Genomic DNA, 21,812 nt, shown 5'->3' on the forward strand with positions numbered 1-21,812 from the left:
TGTTGGAATGAAATGTGGACCTTTCCTCACTTAAAAAAAAGGATCAAATAAATGGGGTGAAATAAGTTTCATTCAAAATTATTCATCGATGTTACCCGGTGAGATGCTTTTTTAATTTAATGATATAGTGGTTGACTGGTTAGCACGGCTCAGATTCAGAAAACAGTTCAGCCGTGGTTGGTCGTTGTGAGCAGTTGTGATGTCATTTTCAGTCGACAGAAGACAAAATGGCAGCCCCCGGAGATGGCTAAAAATGAGTGCATTTAGCTGCTTAATTTGTATTCCACAAACGCAAAATTAATCAGAATGCCGTGTTTCAACTAGTGGGCCTACTGGGAACATATTGTTGAAAAAAATATGTTTGGGTTGACTTCCGCTTTAAAGAATAGATTTAATCTTATAATGTTTCTTGCAATGTTCTCTATCAACAAATGTAAATTTGCAAAGTCGAAACCCATTTTGTGTGTGTTTTTGAAGGAATTAGATGTATCTGGTGATAGAAACAAGAAAGCTCTCAAAATTTTGAAATTGTTCTCCAATTTTAATGTTTTTAATGAAATTATTATTATTAATATTATTATTATTATTATCATTATTACAAAATAAAGGTAGGGTCACTGATAGTGTAGTGGTACACACGCCTGAGTTCTGTGCGGGCAGCGTGGGATCGATTCACGCTCAGTGACGGTGTCTGTGTGTGCCCTGCGACTGGCTGGCGACCAGTTCGGGTTGTAGTCTGCCTTCGCCCGTTGCCGGCTGGGATGGGCTCCAGCACCTCCCCGCGACCCTGTATAGGAAAAGCGGTTTAGAAGATGACATGACATGACAAAATAAAGGTATGTTAAAGGTTAAATAAAGGTATGTTGTTGATATGCTGTTAAAAACATAGTACACATTGCAATGTACAGAATCTTGTATCACATTGATATTTTTGCATTTTGTTTTATACCAACTGTCTGTCAACTTTCATTCCTCAAGGGTTATGTATTTTGCGTGTGTCTGTGTGGTAGTGGTAGATTTATTTTAACACGAGTTCGTTTTTTGCATTTTTATTAACAAAACAATATCATGACATAGATTATCATGATAAAGTGAGGATTTTTTCATGTCAATCTAAAAAATGTGGACAATTTGTAAAATGATCAAATGTAGCATTTTTGTGCATAAAGGTTATTGTTTATTTTTATGATTCATTTTTTACAGAGCATATAAAATAACATGTAGTAAGCTAGCTTGTCCCATTGGAGGTGAGTGAAATATTCAAAGTACACTATTTGTCATATACTTCCACTCCTAACGACTACTATCATCATTATTTATTTCTAAAGAACGTCATTTCCCACAAGTCCTTGTTTAAAAGAAATGTCGTGATCGCTGTTGTGAATGGATAACGCAGCCCAATAATTTGTGGACCCGCCCCTCTCTCAGCCAATAGACACTCTGTTGCTATCACCGCTTATATTTTTAGCAAGCGGTCAGCGCCGTAAGAAACTACAAATATCCCTCCGCGATATTTTCTAGGCTTCACTTTGTGAACTATAGTATGAAAAGAAACCCTTTTTTGTTTTCATGTTATGGATATTTTTTTAAAGATCGTCAAACGATACTGACTAGTGAAAACTCGAATTTGTTTGTTCTATTTTATCTTTTTACCCATTATTATTGTCTAATATTTAAGCATTGCATGAAATATTGATGCAGGCATTTACAAATATATATAATTATAATTTAAAAAAATAATAATAGGAACGAGGCCGTTACAATCGAGAGAAAATAGTTCCTGTCGTCACGGGGGAGTAGGCGAGTCACACTGTATAAATACGTCGGGTTGTCCTGCCATAAAGTTTCCCTGGACCCTCCATTCAACTGACAGCTCGAGACAGGCAAGCGATTCAAAAGAATAACTTCCAAGGAGAACCATGGACTCAACGCTGTGAAATCTAAAAGAGGTCACGGGAATCAAATTAATGGTCGAAGCGAAGCAGAGGCAGGTAAGTCGTACATAGCGCCGAAAGGTTCATTTTAGTTTATAGGGTATGTGCTTGTTGCTCAAATGCTTCGACTATTCGCCAATATGTTTATTGTTTAAGCCTTTTACAAGATTTGCAGGTATTTTTTCTATCTCGCTCTCGCTGTTTGTTATCTTCACCTCCAAAAGGCTGCGGCTGTCATGTGTATTATGTGGTTGTTGACTCTCATCTTCGTAACTTGATGATGCACAAAAATCAATTTACTGTTCGTCTCTCAATTAGTATCTTCATTTGATTTTGATATTTTGCTTTTGCGCCCCCCCCCCTCAATCCAGTCGCATGTCAGTGACGCTCGGTTCTTCAATCTAGTGTCTCTGATCCATTAGCAAAGATGAGGCTTTAAAACGGAAAACAACATAACTGTTAATGTGCTTATTAATTAGTGCAAACGGGAACCCACGCTCTACAATATGATGTGATCTATATAAACTATTTCGTCTTTACACTTAATACAGATAATAATGGCGCAGTGTTTTTATTATTGTGCTTTTCGTTTGCAGTTGTGTACCTCTGTACTACATATACTGAACAGTGCTCCTCGTTAACTCATAAGTAAAAAAAAAAAAAAAGAAACACGGCCCTCCTTATGATGCAGTGCAGTTCCACTGCAAACTACACCCACAATAGTAAACATGTTGTTCAATCAATACCTCTCAAACATCGTCAGTCAAAACTGAGCATTATCTTTCCAAAGGCCGATTGCTGTATTGATCTCATTGTGTTAATTATAATGTCTTCAAATGTCTGCCATGTCTGTCATGCTTGTTGTCTCGTTTGAAATCACATTAGGCACTTAGAAAACCAGCAGTCATGAAGCAGATTTCACAGCTCAATGGCACATGTTTGAAGCTCCATGTACTTTGTAAACAACAATATGCACTGCATCCTGTTTGGTTGCTCAGCCTGCAACAATCGTGCTGTAGAAAAAAAAAAAACTTAAAGTGAAGTCAACTCACAGCATATTTTTTTCAAGAATATGTTGTATGCAGGCCCACTAGTTGAAACAAGGCATTCTGATAAATACTACTTTTGTAGAATAAGAGTTAATCCCCCTGTTTTTAGCCATCTCTGGGGGCAGCCATTTTGTCACTTCGACTGAAATTGACATCGCAGTTGTTCAGGTAACTACTAATTACGGCTGACCTTTTTTCTGAAGCTGAGCCGTGATTAGCCGTTACCTGAGCCCGGAGCATTTGTGATGTCATTTTCAGTCGACAGGAGTGACAAAATGGCCGCCGCCTGAGATGGCTAAAAAGGGTGGATATTGCTGCTTAACTCATATTACAAAAAAGCAATATTAATCAGAATGCCGTGTTTCAACTAGTGGAACTGCATAGAACATATTCTTGAAAAAAATATATGTTTGGGTTGATTTTCCCCCTTTTAAAATGAAGAATAAACTCAAAAAAAAATTAGTAAGTGGGAATCGCTGAGTCATCCATGTTGTTAAAATGAACAGTGGTTAGTGATCTATAATGTATTTAGAGCACCAATCAGACAATGTATTTTTTTTCTTTTAGTAATTATTGTTTCTGAATGCAAATAACCATATTTTATTCCGGTAGTGGAAAGACACTTAAAACAATGCATAGTACAAAATATGGCCCTATTTATAGCACCACTCCAACCAACCCCCATCTTATCCTCTCAATGTCACCTTTTTTCACGTGGAACTAACAACTAAATCTCGTGTTCACCTCCTCAAATGCAGCATTTTGGCACGTGCAGCTTTGTCCGTTGCAAAACTGGAATTGTCTTTTAATCAGATTCATCTTTCAAAGATGAAGAATTCCCATCTGGTCAGGGAAGTTGATGTGAGAGGATTTGTTTTTGTGCATGGGGGAAGGGAGGGGAGGATTGCGTGCGCTGCATGATGGGAAATGGTGTTCTGTGATGGACAAGCTGCCATTTTACAATTCTTCCTTGGACACGCGTCTTGTGATGCCGGTTTTTCATTTTTAATCTGGCGTTGACTTAGCGCGGGGATGAATGGACTGAAGCATTAAGCAGGAGGAGCTCCATGGGATCAGATTCAGATTATAAAGGATTTATGAGGCCGCATCACATCTGTCACATCCATCAGGACATCCTGTGCTCTTACAGAACCAAAATATAAAATGGTGAATTCCTATTTGTGTATGTTGATGTTGACTCTGACAGCTGTTATTACTTTGCTAATATGTTGTGGTTCTGAATCGGATTCCTTGTAACATCAGAGAGGTATTGACTAGTGACAGCCTTGAAAGCCTTTCGAAGAGACACAAGCTCAGTTTGACTTTTTGAATAATATCATTCTAAGGCAAAGCAAACACATTAAATTGGTTCCATGCTTTATAAACCTTGAATGCTAATGAGACAATTCAGATTGTTTTCTAAGATTTGCAGTGTAATTATGTTAGATGAATAGCATTATAAAAGCAAACAGTCACGGCATCAGGACTTTTTTTTTTCTCTCCCAGTACTAAAGGGAGGGCCTGACTGATGAGTGGGGGTCTGAGAAAAAAAAATCATAAATATATTTTAAACTAGAAAATGCAAGGCTGAAACCGTTTTACTGGGGCTACACAGAGTTCTGATGGGGCTATAGCACCCCCTAGCCGTCCCTGCATCAAAAGGAATTACAAAAAGGGGGAACAATTTCTTTTTAACTAATACAAGAGTATGCAAATGCACGATAGACATCTTTTGAAACACAAGGCACAGCAGGGTTTCCCTAACTTTTTCACTACCCAAATTGGATATGTAAATTCTCCTACAATGGCCTACAATTAAGGCTGAAGGATTTATAAACAACGCTATTTTGTGATCGTTGAAGCTGCTTTTTTTTTTTTTTCAAGCCCTCATTTAACCCAACCCCTGAGCTCACCAATCAGCATGCTACTTGTGGACAGATCACGCTAACAAATTAGCTCTGCGCTAAGCTAATTTGCTTTGCACACTGTCTATCACAGCAGCTGCGAGCTGCGTGGTGCGGATCCTCACGTCAGTGGCAGCAAATAAGATACACTTCTAACGAGTAGCGCTACGACAAAAGGCGCATTAGGAGTCTCAGCATGCAACGAGAGAACGCGAGGAGATGGAGAGCTAATGCTAGTGGTTAATGCGAAATGCAGACCAAAATAAGTGCTCAGGTGTACAGTTCACTTTTCAGTCTCGCTGTAACCATGTTAAGGTGTAGCGTAACTATTTGTTAACATCGAATTAGCATCACAATAAGTATCTTGCGATAAAATATTAAAACAGCCACATATTTAGCACATGCTCAAAAACCAGAAATAAATCGGTTACGGCTGACACGAGTCATGACGAGGAGCTTGCTGTTGACTGAAAATGACAACACAGTTGCTCAGGTAATGACCAATAACGACTCACCTGTTTTCTGAAGCTGAGCCAGGATTGGTGGTTACCTGAGCAACTGTGATGTCATTTTCAGTCGACACAAATTGACAAAATGGCCGCCCACATATTTCCCCCCCCTCCTGAGATGGGCAAAAATGGGTGGATTTCACTACTTAACTCATATCCCACAAACACAATATCAATCTGAATACCACGATTAGACTAGTGAGGCTGCATAGAACATATTATTGTTAAGATAATTTGCGGGTTGACTTCCTCATGAAGTCTGACAAAAATATGGAAAGAAATTATCTTAAATTTATGTATAAAGAACAAAATTTAAAAATGTTCATCTTAATAATAATGATTATTTTTTTATGATTATTGTTTTTTTTTTTTGTTTTGTTTTTTACATACACATGGTGAGCCAAAAAATGGGCCTCAATAGACATCATTTCTTAAATTGTTTTAGGTAATAATGTGCAGCTTGAGGTATAACTTGTTTATTGTATTTAGAACATATATAAGGTTAAGGTTTTGATGGTATGATGATGATGGCTTTGTTTGTAAATGTTACTGTACATGGTGACTATTTCATTGAACCGTGAAGAAAATCATAAATTGAATCTGTCAGAAAACATTCAATTCAATCTTTTCCAGAAATTATTGAGCACTACCTACTCTTGTGCTGTATTTTAAAGTTGCTCATTATGGTGGCACTTGGGAGAGTGGATTTTGTTGCTTAACTCATATTCCACAGAGTTGATCTCTCAATGATTGTCTGATCCTCGTGAATTACCAACATTTGTTTTTCCTTTCATCTTTGCAGCGCTGAATTTACTTCACATGAGACGCCGACAAACAACCCTGCCTCCAAGGTGCCTTTCAAAATGGTGACACTTAAATCACACAGTGTACAGTAAGCCAGCAGAGAGTCAAGGACATTTCCGCTTTGCATCGCCTCACTTTTAAAGCAAACCTCATCTCGCACGATCGGATCGGAGCGCAGCGGCAGCCTGGTGCAGTCATGCATCTAGAGGTGAAGGTTGCCCTCAACTTCATCGTCTCCTATTTGTACAATAAGCTACCTCGGCGTCGAGCTGACCTCTTCGGAGAGGAGCTGGAGCGCATCCTGGTGTCTCGTTTCGAGGGCCACTGGTACCCCGAGGCGCCTCTTCGAGGTTCTGCGTTCCGCTGCTTGCACCTGGGAGCCCCCAGAGACCCTGTTGTGGAGCTGGCCGCCAAGAGAAGTGGACTGGATACAGAGGAGGTGCGTGCAAACGTCCCCGCGGAGCTCAGCGTGTGGATCGACCCCTACGAGGTGTCCTACCAGATTGGGGAGAAGGGAACAGTGAAGGTGTTGTACCTGGAGGACCCCCCAGGCCTCAGCTGTGATGGTGAGCGACCTGAGGGGGTCATGAGAGAGATTAAAGGAGACTCTGAGTTGGAGGAAGCCAAGAGTTTGGGCTTCAATCCAGATGCTCAGGTCTTTGTCCCCATCGGAAGCCAGTTATCTCCTTCCCTCATGGCGCCGCTCTCCACTTCTCCCACGCCGCCGTCCGTCCAGCCCGGCCCCGCCCTCTTCAACTACCCCACCTCCAGCTCGCCCACCGACCCGGCCGCCCACTCCTCCAACACATCTACCCCTTCTCCCCCGACAAACGGGATCCCATACCTGGCAGCTCAGCAGCCCGCCCCCTCCCTCCCCGCGGCCCGACCTCAACCGATCACCTTCACAACCGCCGCTTTCGCCGCCACTAAATTTGGCTCCACCAAAATGAAGAAATGCAGCGCGGCCGGGTCGGCGGGCTCTTCCAGCGCCGCCGTCGGGGTCCCGCCTGTCCAGAGGATGCTCTCCCACTCTCCCACCGCCATGTTGGCTCCAGAGATGCTGAAGCACAAGTCGCTCTCTCTCTCCATGCACTCGCTGGTCGGTCCCATCCCCAGCCAGCTGTCCCCCAACGCCAAAGAGTTTGTCTACCCGGCATCCCAGAGCCCCCTTTACTTTGATGCCGACCCCCAGCCCATGCAAGCTCACGCTAGCCGATTCCAGCCCGCCCACCGCGTCGCCACCCACCCGTCCTTTGACCCTTTCTCCAGCCCTCCCCCATCCCAGAGTGTGGGCATAATGGGCACCAACGGCGAGATCTCCTACATGGAGAAACCTCAATTTGTCGAGGGGTTAGGGAGCTACAACCTGCAATACCCAAGCCAGTCCTTCCAGCCTGTTGTGTTGGCCAACTAAGCCTTTATTTGTCATGAACTGGCCCCGGAGCTCCAGCTATCTTCTTTTTTTTTTTCTAATAAACTCTCCTAATACTAATGCAAGCTAACACTTAGTTTTCCTACAGAGATTTAAACGCGTAGCTTTCCTACAGAATTTAAATGATAGTGTCATTATCTCATGGTAAGGTTTTTTTTTTTTTTTCCATCACGTTCTGCTTTGAATTCATCATTGCCATTGTTATTCATTGAATGACACGTAAGCTAATAGACCACAACTGTGGTAAAGCTCCAGTTTGCATGTCACACTGTGAAAAAGGACCTAGCCAAGTATTGCACTTTGCTCTGCAATCTGTTCATACAGTGCTGGCTATTCGGGGAGGAGGAGAAAGGGGGGGGGGGGGGGGTTGTCTGCGCTTGCATGTGTTGCGATGTTGTGGCTCAATGTGATCTGGAAACATCACGTGACGGGCGCCTTTGCACGCTGACATCACAGCAGTAAATACAGAAACGGTTTATCATCAGCAAGAACATGTGCGTGGAATGTTTTGAGGATGAAGTGAGCCAATTGAAGAATGTAATTCATCTGTCGGAGGTGGGGGGGGGGGGGGGGGGATTGCAGCAGGGAAGGTCGCGGAAACCTCTGCGAGGGAAGGCAGCTTTGCATCTCAAGAAGATGGCGCTCACGTGCCGATGCCCGCAGTCATGTGCTCGAGCACGCATGTAGACTTTGTACAGTCTGCACACAGCTAAACGCACTTATGCACGTTCCCAGTCATCAGTGTGTGAAGGTGAACAGGCAGTAAATTGCGGTTGGGGGATGGTATCCAGCAGTAAAGCCGAAGAGAGTTTGATAAATGGCTCGGCGTGACTTTGGGGATGTAAGGGTGCTTTTCCTCACCGTGGAAAAGGGGAGAAAAGAAGGCGGCGAGCGGGTTGCATCGCCTCAGTGGCATCCGGTGTGTATTGACTTTGAGAGCGACATTTTTTTAAAACCCAGAACACGTTGCTGGTGAGCTTAAATGGTATTGAAGCGAAAGGCTACTGTTCTGCCCCTCCTTGAAATGCTCGGGTGCAGAGCGAGAGCAGAAAAAGGTGAAGCTGCTTCTTGTCTCCTGGTTGTCAGTGGACATTGATGATTGTTATCTATTGATGGAGGCTTCTGTTGCTGTTTTAAGCTCATCGCAGCTCTTCAAGTCTAATGTGTTTGTTATGACAAAATGGTCAATTTGAGCACTTTATTAAGCGGAGCTCTACTCACATCCATGTTTTTGTTTTGTTTTTTTTTCATTCCACTGTCATTTAAAGAGATGCAAGCACTTCAAAAACGTACTGAAGAGATGGAAATGGAGTCAGTTATGTCCATTTAATGTTTTTCTAGTTTTGTACCCAAGGACTGTTTTTTTGCCCTCTCACCACCCTTTTGGAGAATGTTGAGGGAAATGTGTTTTTGTTCTGTAATTTAAAAAAAAAAACAAAAAAAACCTGATAGTTCTATATATTTTTGTTTTTGCAAACTTAATTATGAAGTACAAGAAAATGTAAATATAAAGTTCTTATGTTCAGATTCTTTGTTTAGTTTCTTACATGCTCAAGTTATTTTTGGAGAAATTAACCTGAATATATGCAAACTGATATGGAAAAAAAATAAATAAATACAAGTATTACAATTATGTACAGAGTCCAGTATTGAATGTGTATTGTACCTTGTACAGCAGCAGTCTAAAGAGACGGACGGGTAAATGTATTAAAGGTGGGGTTTGAAGAGCTGAATGTTTACAAAAGAGAGTTCATATCGCTGCAATCTGAAAACGTCAACAAAATCCCCATATACATGAATTTATGGGCAGTTGCAAGCTGGAACCACTTGCACAGAGTCGGTCCCTGATTATTATTATTATTAATGATTGAAACTGACATTGACCTTTTCTCCTCCTAAGTGTGACCCTCTTGTCTCCATGATATAGCCATATCCTGGAACGTTATTACTTACACAGGACCTCAATCGCCCTTGTCAAGTGCAGTGTAAGTCCATAATTGAAAAGACCCTTCAGTGGGTTTCTACCTCTCATCTCCCTAAATAGCATCACAGTATGTTGGTGTCTTCTAATAGGAAGAATGAAGGAAATGAATGTTGTACTCTTTGTCATCTCTGGTTGAGATGGCCTGCAGAAGCCCAACTGGGATGCCTGCATATTTTATTGCGCTTAAAAGAACTCCAAATAGGGTGTGCGTTTAAAATTTAGAACTGCGTAGTGTGTGTGTGTGTGTGTGTGTGTGTGTGTGTGTGTGTGTGCGAAATAACCCATTTGAAATGCACCCCAAACTCTAAATGCAGGCTATGCTCCAATCGGAGTTGAAGAGAAACGAGAATTTTTGTATTCTGATGTTCTTTGCTTATATCGTGTTTTATTTTGCACTTTGGAATATTTCATTGTTATAAGAGTTTATTTTCTATGTGACATAACATTAAAATGTATAATTGAAAAGATGTACAAATAGTTATTTCCTTTTCTGATTGTATTTATTTTTTTCCTGTTTTGTATCCGATCTGTACACCTTGTAGATGTTTAACAAGTCTTTCACGAATGAAATGCAATGACCTGTTTTCTTGGAATGGGGCATTACTACTGCAGTTTCTTATTGTATCAGATTTCTTTTTTAAGTTTGTAATAAAAAGACCAGTAAGCATGGAAAATAAGATGATCGTCTCATTATTACGCATGCCGTGAATGCATTTCCTCTGTCCCCAAGGTATTGTGCTTATAAAAGAAAAAAGCTCAAGACCTGTCTTTGAGTACCGAAATGCTCGAGTGGCTCATCCAAATATTGCAGTAAACAAACTCCAGTGATGTTTGATGAATAATTCAAAGCAAAAATGAAATTATCTTTTGGTGAGGAGCCAGATTGCGCACCGCCCACCTCAGCAGGAGACACCCCAGCAGATATTACTGCAGATTTCATCACACAGGCACGCGGAGTGCCTTGTAGTGTTTGCGTGTTGGGAGGCGGGGGCTGCAACCAGCTGTAATGTTGGCTCGCTCGCTGCCTTTCTATAGCAACGCGTTGTTTGACATTTCTCATGGATGGCCGCCTTCATCCTTGACGCTCCTTTACATCTCCCTCCATCCATCTTTTGTGCCCCACCTCAGCATTTCCTCTCCCAGCCGTAAGCCCCTCCCTCTTCAGGAGCCTCCATCATTCCCTCCACTCGATCATCTCTTCAGCTTCCCCAGAGCTCCTCCCTTGCATCCCCATCCTTTGCTTTCCGAACACACACGCCCATCCTCTTTGAGGCTGCTGCTGTTACGCAACACTGCTCCCCTGTGTGTGGATGTGATCATTACGCAATGGCGCCTACTCTTCTGGAATACTGATGAGCGGCAGGGAGGAGGGAAAACGCGTGCAGAATCCAAACAAAAACACCGTGTGTATGTGTGTGTGTGTACACGTGCAGATAAACGGAATATGAAATCACGTACCATGTGTCAACACACAAGTAGGCTGGAGCTGTCTGATGACAAGTCAAGGTCAAACTGAGCCCACGTGTCTTTACATCTTGATTTATTTTTTTTTTAATGCATGATACACGTTACAGAACAATGGCACTGCAGTGTCATGTATCCAAACATGGTTAGGACAATAGAAAAACAGCCAACAGATTTTTTTTTAATAGAAAGTAATGCAAAACACCCACAAAATAAGACCCCAAAAACGTCAAATATCCTGATACTATTAAATCGTTTTTTGTATTATAGTTGTAGCTGCTTCAAATAGCTGATACGTGTAAGTGATGCCAAGAAAAACTCAAAACAGGGCTGTTTTACCTTTACCATCAAAATGGACACATTAGCATCGCCGACAGGTAAAGAAAAACATTTTCATATAGTTTGTGCTTGACAATTTGTAGAACACAGAGGAGCATATATCTTGTTATGCATGCACGTTACTAAACATGTAAAACAATGTTTGAGTTGTTGTTGTGCGTCAAATAAAAATGCAGTAGACGCAAATAAAATGAGGGCTTGCACATATTTATTTAACGGTGAAAACGGTGCCAGTGCAGCACACCTTAAAAGGAATCTCTTCGACCACACATGCAAGTGCTCTCTGTTTTTATTATTAGTGGAGTTGAGTAGAATCTGGAATTTGTAAAATATTACAGCATATCTATTATCTTTTGTATATTTTCACTTTGTTGCTTCGCATAAAATAAAACAAAACAAAACAAAACTGCTACATACTGACCTACACCAGTAATTAATCTAAAAGTCTCTCGGCGCCCAGTCAGATTTATGCACAACACTTTGAATTTAATTTAAAAAAAACCCACATTGGCTGTACTGACAGTCCAATGACAGTGCATATTTTGTTTGAATGTCAATGCAAAATAACCTCTCGAAATTAGAAATGTCTGCAATACTAAACCCTCTTGAAATTGAAACAATCAAGAAAACACTTAAGCACCAACTGATCCAGTAAATCTAGATATAGATCAATTTGCAGTTCATAGGAAATAATCCACACAGTGATCAAAAGATGCCATTTTCAGCTGATGTTTGATGTTTGCCCCGACAGGAAATCAAGCGGACCACACTCGGATGGCTGGCGTTATTATGCGGATCATAACATCCGAATACAGATGCTCTGCATGAATACGTCCATCATCAAGCATGTCTGCTGTTTAGTGAAGATTTTACAGACGTAAGTACACTTGGTGTAAAATAGTCAAGACATTGAAAGAAGACAAAATACACTGGGTTTCATGCATTACGATCCTAGACTACAGAGGATCAAACTGGAAGCACAAAAGACTTTGGGGCATTTCCTCTTAGAAGTAACATCATGGCAATTTTACACATAATATCACGGAAATCAAACGAGCAATATGGAACGCTATTATTGCCACATTTATTGGCGCAACAAGCCGACCAATCACCCCAAAAAAAATCATCTGGAGAAGAGACCAGCGTCTTGTAACAGTCTGTGATGTACTTACTAATCAAAACAGGCAGACAGTCTAACAGGTCGTTACAAAAATAAGAAAAATAGGATTTGATGTTTTGCCCAATCGACCGACACGCTTCATTTGCTGCGTGCTGTCTCTACTTGGACCGTCACCTGTTCAATCAAGCCTTTCAAACCTAGAAGTAGTGCGTGAGGTAAATACGAGTGTACCCTGCCCTTTACGTGTGAGACAAACTGTATCTATATCTTGAATGGAGACAAAGAATCCCTTATAACTATATAAATCTGTTTTTAAAAACCAACAGTTAACCCATTGGAGTCCCTGCTCAGTCATTGGTTTCATTCGACATTTTCCTCAAAGGGAGATAAAGAATCTGACATATTCTTGTACATCACAATCAACAGATGCATTATTACCATCAGAATAAATACAGCACTCATTGACTATTTGGCAAATATAGGAAATAGCATTGGATAATAAAGACACAGTCAAAATTCCTGTTTTAGGATATGAAGACCTCCAGACTGTCATTTATTTACAGGGTTTAAGAGCAGTCCCCTTTAAGGACGGCTCAATTATTTCTTCCTTTTTTTCTTAAGAACAATCCAGCCATCACTACACTACCCAAAGGCAGGTGAGGGCTCCAAGCGCCCTCTACTTGCAGAGTGTAGTAAAATAAACATCCTTACGTACTACATACCCCTCCACAAAAGGGAGGGCCACGGATGTCTTCAAACCGTTACTTTGGACAGTAACCTGATTTTGTTAAAAACTGCACTTTTTGTGTGTGTTAAACTTGACTCAAAGGCCATATTATTTAATCAAATCTTTTATGAGGCTCGGGAAGATGATCTGAGATTAGTACGAGGGCGACATGCATATTTTCTATGAAGCTACCGTCCCTCCCACAGTGATGATAAGGTAACTTCAACCACAAGAGTCTTCCAAGAAACAGTGCAACATGGGATTACACACTGGAGATGACTATATATATATATATTTATATATATAGTGTGTGTGTGTGTGTGTGTGTGTGTTTAGTGTGTGTCTTACTTGACAGAAGAACTAAACAGATTCTCTGCGGCCATTCCTCCACCACCGGAGGTTATCGCTTTCGCTCCCTCCAGGTCCAAGTACCTGATTTCAACTCCATTTTTTCTTCTGTCTAAGCATCCACATCCCTCTTGAGAATTAAACAAACAAACGTACATGCGACACAATTCTGTTCACAACTGATGGCACTCGTGCTTTGGTCCACTAAAAGAAGTGCTATGCAGTGATTAAAAAAAAAAAAAAAAAAAAGCTATGTGACTATGCGTTATAACAATCTGCCTTTTTCATATTTCCTGACTTCCTTGAAAGTATCTCGAGACCAACCATATTTTCCCTGTGTCTCTCTCCGTGGGAGTATTGTCGCCTTCCTCTCGGTGAAGGAGCCAGGCGCTCTCCACAGACCCTTCCCGGGACCACCGCTCTCAGCTTGAGCCCCCCCCCCCAAGTGTGTATCCGACACCCCAATGCCAGGTTCAGACCCGCGACTGGAGCTCGACACAGTGACCGGAGGTCAGCAAGAGTGCAAATTTAAGATTTCCCTTGTGTGTTTGTGTCTATGTTGAATTCTGCGGGGTAGGAAGTTCTGCTTTTGTCGGATTGATAATTGGACTTTTTTTTACCGGGTCTTTACAGCGGACCGTACTTGGCCTCATAGCGGGCCACCATGTTCTTGCAGCGACCGCAGTCTTTCCGCATCTCTGCCACTTGCTGCCGCAGGGCTGCATTCTCCCGCTCCAGGAAGGAGGCGCGCACCGTGATCTGATTCTCTTTGAGACGCCGGGCGTCGCGGGAACGTTTGGCGGCCAGGTTGTTCTTCTTCCTCCTGGACCAATATTTGTCATCCTGAGCAAAAACAAGACAGAATGAAATGTAGCGAAAGCCCGGGGGGGGGGGGGGGGGATTTTTTAAAACTGGAGTATCGATAAGCAACACCCTTAACGGGTCTGTTAACAAGAGTTGGGGACATTTCCAAGCGGTGAAAGTGCAATCAATCATTAAAAAGTCCGGGGGGACACAAGAGAGCTTAAAAAAAACTTTTAGAAAAGCTGCATCTCAAATCACAGAAGTGCTTTATGCAGTCCAACTGCATGTACCTTGTTGCTCTAAATCAGACATATGCAAAGTTCGCCCCGGGGGCCATATGCGGCCCGCGGTCACATTTTAGCCTCTGTCATAAAATTAATAACGTCTGACCCCGTTGACAAGCATATAAATTAAACTCTAAATGCAATTTCACTTTTACACACAAGAGGGCAGCAGCACTCTGTCCAACTCCAAAACCCTGTGTGCCCCTTTTGACAGTTTCTAAAATGGCGACAATTAATTAAAAAAAAGGAAAGTTGACAGGAGGGCCAACAATTTAAGGAAAGGTGGAAAATTGACTATTTTTTCCACTGAAATACACAACAACTGTGTCTGCCTCATTTGCAAGGAGATCATTTCCCTGTTTTTAAATCTAAAAGTTCAGTGAACATTTATTTTCAACAATATTCCATGTTTCAAATTAACTCTGGCCTGTACTGGGGAATATGATCTATATATTTTTTACATATTTATTTCCCTGTTATTGAATCAAAAAGTTTAGAGAACATTTAATTTCCAGTTGTTATTCATGTTTGAAATGTAATTTGCACTGGTGAATACTATTACGTATTTCCCTGTTTTCTAATCTAAAAGTTCAGCGCGCATTTAATTGCCAGCCAAATGTCATGTTTCAAATGGACCAAAAGACATGTTTAAGAATCTTGGAATTCATATAAAAAAAGTCAAAAATGAAAGGCAGACTGGTTTGGTAAAATGTGCTTGGATTTATTGGTGTTCCATGTGAAAAAGAATCTCAGGCTATATAGTCTGCCCCCCCACATTTTCACCTCACCTAATCTGGCCCTCTTTGCGAAACGTTTGGACACCTCTGCTCTAAATCAGTTTTCTTATACACTAAATAATTGTTTATATGTTTAACCTTCCATTAGCAATTTATTCAAACAATTTCTTTTTTTCTGTAAATTATTGTTTGCATGTATTTATTTTACCTTAATGTTGTTGCAAGAAATGTTATTCTTTAGGAAAAAAAGCAGTTCTAATAATTTTTTAAACAAAAAAGTACTCATAAGAATAACGTTAAAGCACAGAATCAATAAGAGGTTTCGTTAAGAGTAGTAGCATCGTTAAAATCTAAACGACACATACACAGACACGCACACACACACGGACACACACACTATTTTCTACCAAACATGCTCGCGAGTGAGTCAGGATACCTTCTGTTCGTTGGGAACAAACACTTTCTTGGCTTTCTTGATCATGGGCTGCGGCTTGAGCTCCTCTTCAGAGAACTTGTGTTTGCGTGGGTTGAACAGCTCTCCCCCCGGCACACTGGATAGGACCAGGTCAGTCGGATCTGGCTGAAAGTTAACATCCACCTCGATGTCGTCCGGGTTGATGGGTGACGGCGTGTTACGCTCTCCAGTCCCTGTCGGTTCACGAGAAGCTTCTAAGGAACAGTCATAACAAGGTCCATGCATGTTTTACTGGTGTATGACTAAATGCATTTATAAGCACAATGTCAATGTTTTTTTGTTTGACTTTACAATGGTAACGTCTTTATAAATCCTACATCCTACAAATACATTGATGACAAAAACAATTGATGACTTGAGTACTTATTCTGTTGTTTGCTTTGTTGTTGAATAGTGGATCTGTTATACATGCATTAAGAAACGTATTATGAAAAATGAAATATATTAATGGACAACAAACTCAGATGCCAAACATCATCAAAAGAGGAACATTCGAGGTTCCACTGTAATCTTTTCTTTCCCCATCGGGAAACCTATTAGATGATGCATTAAGAGTTATGAGGGGGGCACTCCAACAATAAGTCAAAGAAGCTATAAAAACTGCCAATGTTATGCTCTCAAAGGTCAGGCTTTATCGGTTTCACACATTGTGTACTGTCCATAGACTGTTTGCACAGTTTAGTGTATAACCAGAATATAAACACAAAGTACATTTTTTGTAAAAAAGATACAGCTCATGAAATGACTACAGTACATCTTAAGTCTCAAACTCAAGGCCTGGGGGCAGATCTACTTCCGATCTTTTGTTATTAAATTGTTTTTTTTTCTTCATTGTAGCAGTAAATCTGTACTGAAATTCTATTTTTCTTCACTTTTAACATATTACAAGCATTTTTTTTCACCAAATCTGTTCATAACATAAGTTGAATTTTTTTTTCAAAATTTGAATAGCTGTTAACAATAAACTGTAAGTAATCAATTGAAGGGGCAGTAATAATGAGGAAGTAACTATTAGGGGTGTAATGAAAACTGATTTAAATTGGATATTTTTTTGTAGTTATTTAAAAGATCTGAGTGAATTGGTACATGAACAAATTAATCTGTTTCAATATAGTTTCAACCTGTCAAAAAAACAATCAAAAAGTTATAAATCAGTATAAATCGCTTTCATGTTGCTGATGATTTCCTATTTATTTAAATGTAATTAAATTGGATAATTTAGGCTTTGGAGAGCTTTCACATGCTGCTACCTGGTAATGAACATGACAAAAGTGGCACTGAAAAAAATTGTGTGTTGAATTTACTCACTTTTATTTCGCCAAATGGTTGCACAAAATAAAATCATCTGGATCCAGATACATTTATTTAGTAGATGTATAGAGTAATGTATCTGGATTCAGATGATTATATTTCGTGCAAACATTTGAAGGAATAAAATCGAGTAAATTCAACAGAAACGTTTTCATTGAAATACACATTTTTTTTACAACTATGATAAATTGAAGGAAATGACACATTTACAGCACTGACAAATTAATTCATATTGTAAATTGATTGTCTACTTTCAACAAGAAACTCATTGCATCATACCCTCTAACTGAGCCATACCTAATTGAATGGAATCATAATCCAAATGAATCAAACCGAATCTATCTACTCTATGTCTATCCATCTACCTATCTACCTATCTATCTATCTATCATCCATCCATCAATAATTTTTTGAGGGGGTTCATATTCATAATGGTCCTCTGACGGAAATCAGAACTCTGATGTGGCACATGACACAAAAATGAGTTTGACATGTCTCACCAGGATTCTGCTTCTTGACTTCCACAGCTTCTGCTGATTTTTCCTCATTGGGCAAAGATTCCTCTTCTTGGTCCTCTTCTTGGTCCTCCTCTTCGTCGTCATCATCATCCAATTTAGCGGGCAGTAACGTGGTGACAGTTACCGCTTCCTCTGGCTCCGAGATGACCGTAGAGGTATCGGGAGCAGGCGAGGGAGACGCGGACGCCAATGTTGTCGTTGTTGCGCTGGCTGCGGTCGTAACCTTGAGGGCGCTCTTTCCTTTCCCTCCAGCCGGAGTCAGCGTCTTCTGCAGCTCCTCATCCTCCAGGCTTGCAGGGATCCCGTTCTCCAACAGGAACTCATCCAAGTCCATGTACTCCAGATGGAAGGTCTCCCCATCGTAGGGAATGGTCTTCTCCCAAATGGCTGGGGTCAAGGAGGCTGACACCCCTCCGGCGCTGCCCCCACTGCCTCCCCTAGAAGCCCCACCAGCGCTGGCTGCAGCAACCCCGCCCCCCACCACATCGTCAGCTGAGCCCAGCTTCTCCTTCTCGAGCTCTGAATTCAACACAAGAGGAAACAGCGGTTCAATTCATGAAATAGGGCGTGAGTGAACATACGTCTTGATATTGTGATGGGGATAAAGGTTGTAACGAGGAAACCAAGCGTCTGTCAATGTCAGTGACGGCGGTGGGGGGGGGGGCGTTGGGGTCGATAGGACACAATGATAGGATGTTGCTCGGTCTACAAACGCAGCTCAGAAAATTCATTAGAAAAAGAAACAAGAGGGAAATATGCAACATGAATCCCCCATAACTGGGTTGTGTTGGGGGCGTATTTACAGTGTAGGTAAGCAGAACACTGCACTTGGAACTTTTTGTTCTTTTCGATTTCTGAGCTGCACGGAACGAAAACTTCACATTCACAAACACTTTTTGACACAGCGATCTTACCGTCGTCACCTTCCTCCAGAATGTTGGGAGGGGGGATGTCCATAATCTTCTTAATAACAAACGGGAAAGACTTCTGCTTAGCCCCTGGGTTGACGGTTGTGTCGGGCTGAAGCGCGACAGCCACTGCTGCTTTACCGGGCATTGTTCGCCGTAGAATTAAAAATAAAATATATATATATATATATGTGTATGTATATATATATATATGTAGAAAATCAACAATACTTGGGTCACCTTCCAACTTCTGCGACGTTTAAATCCGCCTGTCGACAATGTAGACCAGGAGATGCGGAAACTACACTGCTGCCCTTTGTGTTGTCCGTGGCCATCCAGAGCGCGTGTTGGATATTCATGAGTCAAAAGTCACGCCCATTTGGGGCATAGTAGAAGCTGATTGGCTATTAATTCTGTCATGTGATGGCACAGTACTAATGTGCTAGATCAGTGGCATTTTATTTTATTTTATTTTATTTTATTTTATTTTATTTTATTTTATTTCATTTTATTTTACTTTATTTCTGAGTTTATTGATCAAGCTCAAACTGCCTTCATTTTAAAGACACGAGATCAATCTAAGATGTGTCGGACCTGTCATGGCTTTTCATAATATGGCCACAAACCGACCCGTGGCTATGTGACAACTTCTCCTACCAAACACACACACACACGGTTGAAAAGTACCGTACGTGGGTTGCAACCTCGCCTGCAACAGAGTCGCGAGAACACTCGTGGCAAAACACGTGCACCCCACCCTCACCCGCTCACGTGACAGTACAAGCCGTGTAGGGGGCGTGGCTGCTTGCTGATCCGCGCGTGCTGCTCCGCACGTGCTGTAACTGATGTTCTCGTCAGTGGAACAGCTGCCACTTTTTTTTAAACAAATAAATAATAGTTACAAAATACTAAATATGTATTATAAAATGTTATTAATTATTACATTTAATAACCCGTCTTTTTTACGACAAGTAATTGTAGAACTACACTTAAAAGCATAAAAACATTGTACTGCACGGTCATAACGCCACAGTCCGTGTGGCCCATAGTACAAATGTATTTATTTATTTGAAAACAATCTCCCCTCACTCATTTCTTATCGCGAGCTCATGGCAGCAAAAGCTCTGAGCTCTTTCTCACGTTCTGGTGCACGCGATATTCTTAAAGCGAGAGGGGCGCCAACAAGTTCCGCGTTGCCTGGCAGATATATTTAACAGACAAAGTGCACATTGCCGCACCGCACATGTATGTTTTGCCGTCTTTCGGAAACACAGAGAAGAGACTGACTGGTCAAAGTCTATAAAGCAATGTTTTACTAACTTGGAGGTTGCATACATAATGTAGTAGCTATACAGAGTATTTAACTAACATATTATATTTTTACATTGTATTTTATTATGGTGAATAATCATTACGTAAATCAACATTAAATGTTATTGGGCACGTTTAACCATCGCTTGCATACCTTGACTATGAAAACAAGGTAGGTAAATGAACCGATTGTCAATACTGTCCTCTAGTGGCCATTGCAATTCTTACGGCGAGACTAAATACTGTACAGCGCAATCCGATTTTTTTTCTTAGAATTAAATATTTTAATTACAGAGAATATTAAACGCTTCAGATAATGGATGGATTATTGAATTATATGGTTAATATGAGGGAGCTGGTGCACATTTTCAAATAATCATTATTAATAAACATTAATAAATAAATAAAAATACAAATATAAAAGGCTAATAGGATCAAACGGCCAAAACACATCTTAAAAATATGAAACCCAATACAAGACACTCACAAGGCCAATATAAAAATCAATGCAAAAAATAAATGTAAATAGCGGATGGTTCATAAAGGCTCAACATTAACCCTCGCAGCCAACAGGGGGCGTTTAAAAGTAAACTTTAACTTTCACAGCATGGCTTTAGTAGCCCAAGCTTTATGGTGGTGTTTTGTGATCCTTCTTGAGGCTTGTCTGTTACCTTTTTTTGTTTTATAATAATATTGTACTATGCCAATACGTTTTGCACATTTGAAGTTCAATTTAAAAAAAAAACTTTAGTAGCCCAAGCATTTAGCCATGAATTCATGGTTTTTAGCCTAAAATAGAGCTGTGGGGATTCATGACTCAAAGAAAAAACATCCAGCAAAAGACCTCAATGAGATGAACAATTCAGAATTTAATTTCCACATCTACACTATGACTTGCTATGGCAAGATATGAAACCAAGACTGACTTTAGGATTTTACACTACGAAGGTAGAGTGCACAACAACAAAAACCTGAAAAGCCACACTTATTTATCCAAACTTAATAGTGGACATTATCACATCAAACCACAACATTAATTCTATACATTGACCATATAACAAAATACAACAATACTTTTAATATTACCTGGCCTAGAAGTGAATGCAGCCAACTCTCAAGCACAACAAACTACGTTGAAGACTTATCGACGAGATCTGGAGAAATGCGAAATATATTCTTACTTACCGCCGTCATCAAAAGCTGGGAAAGAGAAGGGGTAGTCAGCCAAGGATCTGATGAGATCAGGAACTTCCCCCCTGTCTCCAAAGATGTGGTTAAACGTTGACATCCTGACCGATGACACGAGAAACTGGTATACGACGAGAAAACCGGCGAGTGTCAATGTCGGTACTCTCCACTCAAGACTTTCGCGCAACTTTCAAGTAGCAAGTCACTCACATCACGGGGACGTCTGCATGTGCACAAACAACTTGGATTGGAATAACCCCGGTAAGCCACGCCCTCCGGTGCAGTTGACACGAAACGATTGGGGAAACACGCCTGACAGTCTCACCGTGTAGCCAATCATAAAGCAAGAGGCTTGGTCTAAACGCGAGAACAACAACACAGCTCCAGCACATGAGTCACACTCGAGCACATTTGCAACCACGCACGCTTGCACGTGGGAGAGGTGGTTGCGTGGGAGGGAGAGGCACATGCGCCACCTAGCGACCGCTACCATCACTACCTGATAAATTAAAATACTGTACTGTGTTAATGTTAATTCCTCAAAGGGGAATTGACAGAATAGAATGCTGTATATATTTTTAATGCTCATCACTCAGAGTTGCATATGCAACCATGCAGCATAGATGTCAGACTACTGGAGACAGTAGGTGACTGTACATTTC

The 21,812-nt window shown here is 40.9% G+C and overlaps 2 protein-coding genes across 4 annotated transcripts; one reads left to right on the forward strand and one right to left on the reverse strand.

The window, feature by feature from the left end:
* The first annotated feature begins 1,572 nt into the window (after positions 1–1,572).
* tob2 (transducer of ERBB2, 2) lies at positions 1,573–9,267 on the forward strand. Its single transcript, XM_086056441.1, has 2 exons — positions 1,573–1,991; positions 6,199–9,267. The coding sequence occupies exon 2, from the start codon at positions 6,397–6,399 to the stop codon at positions 7,612–7,614; it is 1,218 nt and encodes a 405-aa protein (XP_085912567.1). The 5' UTR covers positions 1,573–1,991; positions 6,199–6,396; the 3' UTR covers positions 7,615–9,267.
* Positions 9,268–11,139: 1,872 nt separating this feature from the next.
* On the reverse strand, positions 11,140–21,377 carry tefb (TEF transcription factor, PAR bZIP family member b). 3 transcript variants are annotated; one of them, XM_086056223.1, is made up of 4 exons: positions 21,148–21,377; positions 17,726–18,262; positions 15,876–16,108; positions 11,140–14,457 (listed from the first exon to the last, which is right to left on the reverse strand). In XM_086056223.1, exons 1-4 carry the CDS (start codon positions 21,248–21,250, stop codon positions 14,242–14,244), a joined length of 1,089 nt encoding a protein of 362 aa, XP_085912349.1. In that variant the 5' UTR covers positions 21,251–21,377; the 3' UTR covers positions 11,140–14,241. The 3 variants fall into 3 exon arrangements, with proteins under 3 accessions (XP_085912349.1, XP_085912348.1, XP_085912347.1); XM_086056222.1 differs by lacking the exon at positions 21,148–21,377 and adding an exon at positions 18,658–21,092 and having other exon boundaries at positions 15,876–16,087; XM_086056221.1 differs by lacking the exon at positions 21,148–21,377 and adding an exon at positions 18,658–21,091.
* Between the last annotated feature and the right edge of the window lie 435 nt (positions 21,378–21,812).

This window comes from Filicampus tigris, chromosome 16, assembly GCF_054856515.1.
Source record: "Filicampus tigris isolate MCC_2025a chromosome 16, RoL_Ftig_1.0, whole genome shotgun sequence".
NCBI classification, from domain to species: domain Eukaryota; kingdom Metazoa; phylum Chordata; class Actinopteri; order Syngnathiformes; family Syngnathidae; genus Filicampus; species Filicampus tigris.